Source organism: Spinacia oleracea, chromosome 2 (genome assembly GCF_020520425.1).
Source record: "Spinacia oleracea cultivar Varoflay chromosome 2, BTI_SOV_V1, whole genome shotgun sequence".
NCBI lineage: Eukaryota > Viridiplantae > Streptophyta > Magnoliopsida > Caryophyllales > Amaranthaceae > Spinacia > Spinacia oleracea.
Window position 1 is genome coordinate 25275165 of NC_079488.1, and position 10219 is coordinate 25285383.

At 42.9% G+C, this 10219-nt stretch overlaps 1 protein-coding gene across 1 annotated transcript; it reads right to left on the reverse strand.

Annotated features, from left to right (window-relative positions):
* Window positions 1-1002: 1002 nt before the first annotated feature.
* LOC130467288 (uncharacterized) lies at window positions 1003-2652 on the reverse strand. Its single transcript, XM_056835759.1, has 2 exons — window positions 2193-2652; window positions 1003-1308 (listed from the first exon to the last, which is right to left on the reverse strand). Exons 1-2 carry the CDS (start codon window positions 2619-2621, stop codon window positions 1003-1005), a joined length of 735 nt encoding a protein of 244 aa, XP_056691737.1. The 5' UTR covers window positions 2622-2652.
* Between the last annotated feature and the right edge of the window lie 7567 nt (window positions 2653-10219).

Here is a 10219-nt window from a genome sequence, read left to right on the forward strand (position 1 = left end):
ATCGTCCTCATCATCAGAAGGTACAAACTCAGGGGGCGGCTGACCGAGACGCTCAGCAGCCAACATAGCGGCACTGTGTTCCAATCGCCGCTGGAACCACGCAAGATCATACTCTGGCATGTGGCTCTCCCAGGCGTGCTTAACAGCGTCCTTGGCCGCTTGCTCCCCCTGATCATAGGATTCCAGAAGACGCTCACGCAAGGTGCGAACTTGCAACCTGGCCGTCTCCAGCTCCCCCCGAAGATGCTCGGCTTCCTCAGCCGCCTCTTTGACCTGAGGGTACTCCCGCAACTGGTCCTGAAGCGTCCGTATTTCCGCCGCCGCTGTCTTGGCCTCCTCGACCATTGTCACCATGTCTTTGTCCTGCGCCAAGATCTTCTTAAGCAGCTCGGCCTTGTCAGACCTCAATGAAGCTACCTCCTTTGCTTGAAGGTCTATGGTCGTCTGCATCTGCAGGCGGACCTCTTCAATGGATTTGAACGCATAGTCGCCATGGTGGGTGGACTCAGCCACCTGAGCTTTGAGCTCCTCAGCAGTGCGCGTCTTCCAACTCTTGCAGAATTCCATGCGGCAGAACAACTGCAAAAGGAGCTACATGTTAGTAAATGACTTGAAAAGAAAAAACAAGTACAAGAAAAGAAAAACAAGTACAAGCAAAGTGGGAAATAGACTCACGTCGAGTAGGGTGGCCTGGATTGCACCAAACTGGGCGTCAGTCTTGCGGCCAGGAAGAGAAGCAACATACTCTGCGGGGACGGCCTTAAATACCTTACGGCATATAGCCACCCTATCCTTTGACGAATAGTGAGGAGTAGCGGGTACGTTCTCGTCCTCTGCAGCAGCTGCATCCTTCCCTTTATCTTTAGCTATAGGAAAAACAACGACCTTAGGATGACGCGGAGAGTAAGAAGAACTGCCAGAGGAGGCTCGATACGTCTGAACGACGTTCGAATAATACTTACCGCCCGATGACCTAGCTCGGCGGGCCACCTCCGCAGGAATCTAGGAACGGACGTCGGCCGGAATTCCCGAAAGAGGGTCCTCCAACTCGTCAGGATGCCCACCAGACTTTGATTTGGACACCAAGTCCACAACCAGAGACGGCTTGTCCACGCCAATCTCATCATCATCAGGGCGACCCCCCTCAGCAACCTTTGACTCGCCCTTCTTCACCAGACGGCGGGGTATAGGTTTGGGCTTTTTGAAGGTACTCGGAGTCTCCGAGCCAGCTGGCACGGCCCTTTTCTTCAATTGGGACAGAGTCGTCCCTTTTTTCTTCCCTGACGCCTTAGCCGCGTCCTTAGCTTGCTAAATAGAAAAGGAGCGTAAAGGACAGTCAGATATTGGGCCTCGTGATGAATTACAAGTCATTCACTGAATAGTGGCTCGTCATCAATCACAAGTCACTCACAAGATAGTGGCTCGTCATTCAAAAGGACGCCCGTCTCAAAAATGACGAGGCGTACCCTTTCAATCACAAGTCACTCACAAGATAGTGGCTCGTCACTCAAAAGGACGCCCGTCTCAAAAATGACGAGGCGCACCTTATCAATCACAAGTCACACACAAGATAGTGGCTCGTCATTAAAAAGGACGCCCGTCCCGAAAACGACGAGGCGTACCTTATCAATCACAAGTCACTCACTGAATAGTGGCTCGTCATTAAAAAGGACGCCCGTCTCGAAAATGACGAGGCGTACCTTATCAAGTGCAAGTCACTCACAGAATAGTGGCTCGTCATTAAAAAGGACGCCCGTCTCGAAAATGACGAGGCGTACCCTATCAATCACGAGTCACTCACTGAATAGTGGCTCGTCATTAAAACGGACGCCCGTCTCGAAAATGACGAGGCGTACCTTATCAAGTGCAAGTCACTCACAGAATAGTGGCTCGTCATTAAAAAGGACGCCCGTCTCAAAAATGACGAGGCGTACCCTATCAATCACGAGTCACTTGCGAAAAAATGGCTCGTCACCAAAGGGACGCCCGTCTTAAAAGGTGACGAGGCGCACCTTGGCAACCGCAAGAAAAACACTAACTTAGGGGCCCGTCATTAAAAAGTGACGAGGCCTACCTTAGCAAACACGGGTCACACGCCAAGATAACGGCTCGTCACTAAAAAAGACGCCCACGGTAGACACTAGACGGGAAAAGCTTAACTTGCAAAGACAACAACCTAAGAGAATACTCACCTTCTCCTCCAACTCGGCCTTGGCCTTCTGCATCTTGGCCTCATAGATGTCGGCCATCCAATCGGTCATGTCGCCCTTCCCAATATCCGCCGCCGATAACTTGCTCATCCCTTCCTCTGTGAACAAAAGAAATCCAAAGTTAGAAAAAATGAATAGACCAACGCGGGACGGCACATAATTTGGCATACAACCTCGAGTCATAGAATATCCTAAGCCTACGGCCGCTAGAAAGGCCTCATTCCGAAACTGACTAATGTGCGGCAACCACTCGGCCGGCACATGGAAAGTCTTGTCAGCGGTTAAGTGGTAAGTGTTGGCCTTGAACAGGACCATTATTTGATCCCACTCCTCGGCAGTAAGGGGTGGGAGGGGCTCGTCACGGTCCATATAGTTGGCGTTGCAATTCCAGCGGCTCATCCTCTCGTACATCTCCTGGTCGTCCGTGTAAAACACGACCCATCTTTTCCTCCACATATGCCATTTGCTGAGCTTTCCGACCACTGTCTGGTATGTACCACGGCTGCTCAGATTGAATCACCCTTTGGCGGCACTGGGGGAACGAGAGAGGGAGACCAGATGCAAAAAAGCGTTGAAAGACGGTTCCACGTCGTTCAGCGCACATTTGGCAATATAGCCAAAGATATCAGCCCACGAGTTGGGGGTCAGCTGGGCCACCCCAATGTTAAAACCATCTAACACTTCCACAACGAAGGGGTGTGGAGGGAATCTCATGCCGAGCTTGATGGATGCGGCATACGCTGGGAATTCTCCCTCGGCAAGCAGGCTGACGGTCGAGTCCAGACCGGCCGGCACACGCATCTGGTACCCCTCCCCCACGCAGAGGTCGTCCCTCATCTGGGCCCCATGCATGTCTAGCCACCGCATCCAGCCTATGTCTGGGTGAATCTCCGATGGAAGCAGTTGGGCCTCCTCCCGTCCTCTGGGCCTAATAGGCTGGGGAGCAGCCTCTTGCTCCTCGTCGGCCGATGGCGATGGAGCGACGCTCGACTCCCCCACTGCCTGGCTCGCTGTACCCCCTGACGAGCTTGCCGTTTGCTCCTCCACCTCGACATATTCATCGATCTCTTGAAAGAGTTCGGCATATTCTTCGTCGGCTGCCGGGGCGGTGGAAGAATATCTCTCCCTAGGGGGTGTGAATGTATCCTCCCGCAAGCGCAGGCGCGTAGGATCTGCCGTTTGCTTGGTTCTAGCCATGCCTTCTGCATAGTGAATGAAGCACGGCTTAGGAGTGACCAACAATGAAGAAAAAGACGCGATTGGACGTCCGCCCCGACAAAAGACGAACGGCGGAAAAATCTCAATTAAAACCTTCAAACCCTTACCTAGTACTAGGAGGCCGGCCGCTAACAAAGGGAAAAAATGACGAGGGGATAACAAAAACAAGGAAGAAAGGCGAAAACTAACCTTGAAGGATCTGTGAAGTACTTGGTGAAGAACAGGTTGAGTTTGGTGAAGAACAGGTTGAGTTTGGTGAAGAACAGGTTGAGTCTCGCGGTGGCCGGAAATCGCCTGCTGGTGGTGGGAGTTCGCCGGAAATCGCCTGTGAATAGCTCTGTGAAAACGAAATGTAATAAATGAATTTTACCCCCCTCTATATATAGGGAGGGGCAAAATGGAGAAAGGTGACACGTGTCACCACCTCAACACCTGTCCCAAAGACGAAGATGCAAATCAAAGGTCAAGAAGCGATACCCGGAAAGTGTTTCCAGAAATGCCCTTCTTGAGGGGCAAATGTTGTGGGCAAAATTACCATGCCTGCGTGTACCAATGAGGATGCGACACATGGCACGTATTACGCCCCCTAAGCAGAAACCATACGAAGACTAGACCACATCATGGGTAGCAATCTACGTATCTACAATGTATATGTATTTATATTTAAGAATGTATAAATGTATGTAATGTACCTATACCTGAAAAGGGGCCTAGGTAGTAGGTATTCCAAGTGGTATGAATAAGCACAATAGGCCCAAAAAGCCCACTATTGCCAAAAGGGCCAGGGAATTGTAAGGAGAAAGGACATATGTCCTCCTCCCATACCCTAGCCAATCATGTAAAGGGAATATTAGGTCATTCCCACAAAAACCTAGTACTATAAATAGTCCCACTTCCCTAGAAAAAGGGGTCACAATCAATACATTCAAGAGCAATTGCTGCTCTGCCTTCTCTCTACTTTCTCTCTCTATAAAAATACAATCTTGTGAAATCCTTAGAAGTTACCGAGAAACCTCCAAGGTATCTCACCGGAAAAACCCCACAACAGAAACATTCTTCCAGTTCTAAAACTAGCCTAGAGGGCAACGAAAAATAATAAGTTCCTACAGCTAATGCAGCAATCCGTGCTCCATTTCCCACTCGTAGGTCGACTTCACCCTTGCTTAACCTTCTACTTCTTCTTAGTCCCTGCGAATTGGAATATAAGTGTGAGCCACAACCTATATCTAATACCCAAGAAGTTGAATTAGCAAGTATACAGTCTATAACGAAAATACCTGAAGATGGAACGACTGTTCCGTTCTTCTGATCTTCCTTAAGCTTTGGACATTCTCTCTTGTAATGGCCAATTCCATCACAATAAAGACAACTTGATGTGGACTTGTCCTGCTTTGTCTTCCTTTTTGACTCAGCATTGCCCTTGGACTTTCCACCTTTCTTGAAGGGTCTCCCTTTAGCCTTGAGTAAATCCTTGGCTTCACAGTCGAGTATTATCTCAGCCTTTTTGACCAGGTGAACAAACTCTGCAACTGTTTCTTCTCTTGGTTCACTTAGGTATAGTTGCTTAAAGCGACCAAAACCACTATAGAGTGAATTGAGCAAGATAGAGACTGTCATCCTTTCGCTTATTGGTGTTCCTAGTAGACTTAGGCGATCGAACAATTAAAGCATATGGTCTACATGGAACCGTAGTGGAACACCCACCCTTTGTTTAGTGCGAAGGACCTGAACATGTGTTTCTTAGACTTCCATCCTAAAACATCTGTTATGAGAACTAACCTTCAGGCCTGACATTGATTCAATCAACTCATGGACATTTAGGTCCCTGTCCTCCGTGTTTCCACAACAGATATCCCTCAGATTCTTGATGAGCGTAAAAGGTCGTGAGCTACAAACCTCCTAGCCCATTCATCAGGGATATTGTTCAGCATGAGACTCATAACCTTTTTGAGATCCGCATCCCAGGCGGCATGTCTTTCAGAGGTCATGTCTCTGGCATAGTAGCTTGACATGGGATGGAACAGTACATACTCAAAACCATTGAGTCTCCCTATTTCAATCAGCTTAGCTTCCCATTCAAGCAAATTTGTTAGGTTCAGCTTGACCACAAGCTCAGAACCCATGATGATGTTTTGATTGTTGTTTTCCATAGTTGAAACTACAATTGAAAAAGAATAAACAAATAAATAACCATTCACAGTTTCTCTTAATAAACTTAAATTCTAGCATACATGCATAATTTATCATTTATTAAGCATTTTATTCAAGTTATGTGTTCTGGCAGGTGTGAATAAAATGATTCCAAGATCCTTAAATCATTGAAGAGTTAAGCACATTATGTATTTAGACTTAATTCTAAAATATTTTAGGTAAGCAAAGCCTTTGCTAATAGTCTAGAAACTACTCTTGGTTGATAGGTACGTCTAAGAACTTATTAGGTAAACCTATCTCATTTGCCACGACATAAAAGGACTCCTTACTTATATCGTTGAGTTTCACCAAAACTAACATGTACTCACAATTTATTTGTGTACCTTACCCCTTTAGGATCAATAAATAACACCTCGCTTAGGCGGAAAACTATTACTAAGATTGATGCATGTAAAGGTTATCCAAGTAAGTGTTATTTTGGCATGGCACCTTTTAACTCAATTTTTAAAGTTTGGAACTTAAGGCTCTTAGTCTCTTACTATGTTGGTTAGATTTTAAGTGAACTAAAATCCTTAATCATGCAACATAATCAAGCTCACAATCTCATGCATAATTAAGACATATTTAAAGCAATAAATAACTTAAAGCATGCATAAGATATAATTGTGATCTAGTATGGCCCGACTTCATCTTGAAGCTTCAACTTCAAACTCCGTCTTGAAAATGGTTTAGAAACTCTGTCTTGAATTTCACCATGGGAGGCTCCATTTTCTTCAAATAGGATATGCTATAATTGAAACTAATTACAACTATTTGATGGTACGCAGACCATATTTAAATTAAAAACTTTTGGTGCATTAGACCAATTTTACATTCAAATTAATGGTACGCAGACCATATTTTCTATCCTATTTGGGCCATACTAGTCACTTTCCATAACCTGCAAAACAGTACATTTACAATATACCATTCACCCAATAATTTATCAATGAATGGCCCACATAGCTAGTTAGTATAACATATTATGCATCACATAAATATTTGCAGCAATTAATCAAGGCTTCCAATAATCTACCAATTATTCAATCCTTATAAATTCTAATTGAGTTGTTTTAACCTTAAAGGGATGTAGACCTAATCAAGAGTTTATGACTAAAACGCTCCCACTGAAACCAAGAAATTTACATGCTTTACTAATTTTAAACATAAAATTGTATTTCCTAGTCTAACTGGAAACATACAAATTTAATTAAAATTTAAAGCTCATATAAATTATTATTTGAATCCTTTAATTTATTTTTAGTTTATTAAATTGATTAATTTAAATTTAATCAAGGTTTTAATTTTAGTAAAATAATTAGTATAAATAAAATTTATAATAATTAAATTATTCAAAATTAAATTCCGAGAAAAAATTAAATTACGAATTTTAAATTTAATTAAAATCGTTTTTCCAACTGAAAATCAAAATTAAATTAAAATTAACGAATCAATCGGGTCAAGACGAGGCCATGGGATTGCGCCCATGCCCCGTCGAGTCTACGAGGCAGAATCGCCCCACTCGAGTGATCGCATAGTAAGGCACGAGCAGCCACGCGCAAACGCAGCAAGCCAAGCAAGCCACGCTTGCGCGCAGCAGCTTGCTTGCTGGCTTGTAGCGAGAAAGCGCTCGCTGGGCGAGGCTTCCTTGATGCCCACGTTGCGGCCTCCTTGCTAGGTGCCTTGCCTCTCGCCCCATCCGCCCATGCATCGTCGCAGCACTCGACGCAAGGCGGGCTACTGCCTTGTGCTCGCGTGCCACATGCTTGCTCGCTGCATACGTACCGCATGGGCGACGAGGTCCCTTGCTCGTCGTCGCATGCCCGCACTATACAATACCCCTTAAGGGTAACACTTAGCGTCCATTGCTTTGTGCGTGCAAGATTCATGAGCGGATTTTATAAAAATCAAAACTTTATAATTTAAATTTATCGACTAATTAATAAATCATATTAATTTCATAAATTTAGGGCGAAAAATTGAAAATTTATTATTCAAATTAATTTTCGATCAAGTTTATTTTCATGGATCCAAAGCTAGGTCATAAAATTTTCAAGTTTACTAAATTTAACAAATTTTATGGTGGTTTTTAATCATGGATTCCTAATTAAATTGTCAATAATTATGAAAATCAAATCAAATTCTAAATTATTCGAATTTCAACAAATTAATTACAATTACAAATTAGGTTGTATAATTAACAAGCTTAGGCATTAAAATTGTTAAACATATACAGTAGGTTAATCATAGATTCAAGATTTACAAACAAGAATCGCAAATATTTAATTTAACATCTTAAAAATTACAAATTTTGCGTTCGAAAAACTAAAACCTCCGAAAAGTCATAGTTAGGTTTCGAATTTGGGAATTCTGGGTTCGGCATCAAATATTTGATTTTAGTCAAAATTTTAAAACGCCGTTTACATGCGAAATTCACTATAAAATTATACGATTCCAACCATTATTGACTAAACTGCCGAAAATTCTGCGAACATATAATTAAATAATCGCACGAATTTGCAATTAATTACGAAAAACGAAATTAATCACCCCTTTAATTCATTGCAAATTTATAAATTTTAACCATGTTAACTATAATTGATTATGGAATTATTTAGAGGCTCGTGATACCACTGTTAGGTTATGATACATATAAAGCATATATATATTTCATGCGGAAAAACCATAAAGCCAGGTATCCAAATTAATTGCCACATAACAATTATCATAATTTAAGATACATACTTATGTAGCGTGCCCTCCCTAGCTGCTCCCGAACCGAACAAGAACAAGTTTAGGACTCCAAGTGTAGTCCCTCCCGTAGATAGTCCACAGCACGTTCGGATCCGCCTTAGATTTAATTAACTAGAATTCAACCTAAGGTTGTAAGTTATTCGAATATAATTTGTGGCAAATTATTAACTTTAGTTTTTACCTTAAAACTATATGAATACTTGAATTGGGTGATTATAAATTGTGAATGCCATCACCTATTTATAGGGTTGGATTATTGGAACTAGAAGCCTACTAGGTTTCAATTAGACATTAATTAAAACTATTAAGTTAATGTTTAATTTAACACCTAACTCTAGTAGCTTTAGGAAATTAATCTTTAATCTAATTATAATTGCTTAAGTATTCGATGCATGCAAGAACTCAACGCACACATGCACACACAGCCCACGAGGGGCGCAGGGCGCGCGCGCGTGCAGAAAAGGCTCGGCCCAGCAGCGCTGTAGCCCACGAGTGGGCGTGCCAGCCTGCTGGCCTCGCTTGGGCCTGGCCTTGCGCTTAGCTTGGCTGGGCCTTGCAATGCTGGCGGGCTACCTTGCTGCCTTGCACGCATGGGCTTGCTAAGCGCAAGCCTGGCTTCGTGCTGGGCCTTGCGTCTAGCAAGCTCGTCCGATGTTTATTTCGTACGACGCGCTTCCGATTAATTTTCCGATTCCGGAATTCATTTCCGATTCGAACAATATTTAATATTTCCGATTCCGGAATCAATTTCTGTTTCTAACAAATATTTAATATTTCCGATTCCAATAATATTTCCGATTCCGACAATATTTCCGTTTCCGGCAATATTTTCGATTCCGGCAATATTTCCATTTCCGATAATATTTTCCGATACATATCATGTTTCCGTTTCCGGCAACATCTACGACTTGGATAATATTTATATTTCAGATACGATCCATATTTCCGTTTCCGGCAATATCATCGTTTCCGGAGTATTCATAATTTGCCTTTTTGACGATTTTAGCTCCCACTGGAACCGAGATCCGTCGATTCCGAATATCCATAGATGGAGTATTTAATTCACTTAAATACTTGATCCGTTCACGTACTATTTGTGTGACCCTACGGGTTCAGTCAAGAGTAAGCTGTGGATTAATATTATTAATTCCACTTGAACTGAAGCGGCCTCTAGCTAGGCATATAGTTCACTTGATCTCACTGAATTATTAACTTGTATAATTAATTAATACTGAACCGCATTTATTAGACTTAGCATTGAATGCATACTAGGACCAAGGGCATTATTTCCTTCACAAAGCACTATTGCGGATTCTACAACTGAAGCCGAGTACATTGCTGCCTCAAAAGCAGCAAAGGAAGCTGTTTGGATTCGGAAGTTCATCGAAGAACTTGGGGTTGTCCCCTCCATTAAAGGACCAGTGGCTTTGTATTGCGACAATAGCGGAGCCATTGCCCAGGCAAAGGAGCCTAGGAGCCACCAGAAGTCCAAGCACGTACTGCGGCGATTTCATATACTTCGAGAGATCGTTGAAAGAAAAGAAATCGAGATTTGCAAGGTTGGAACTGACGAAAACGTCGCGGATCCATTGACTAAACCATGGGAATCAAGCATGTTGGAGATTGGCTTTGATTTTCTAAGTTTTGTTTTAGAACATTTGTTAGATCTATGTTTAAAACAATTGGTTTAACCATTTCATATTTATGAAATTTGTTATTTCATATTCATTTAATTTTGGTTTAGTATTAAATGATTAGTCCATGTGATTGAAATCATTCAAATGGGATGTCAAGATGGATTCTCGAATATTTAAGTCACAAAGGATCCCTAATTCAGGTCATTGAAA

Coding starts and splice junctions, on each gene's coding strand:
- LOC130467288 (XM_056835759.1), bottom strand. CDS start 2,621: ATGTACGAGAGGATGAGCCGCTGGAATTGCAACGCCAACTATATGGAC. Junction 1,309..2,192: donor AGGCCGAGTTGGAGGAGAAG/GTGAGTATTCTC, acceptor TTTTCTATTTAG/CAAGCTAAGGACGCGGCTAA.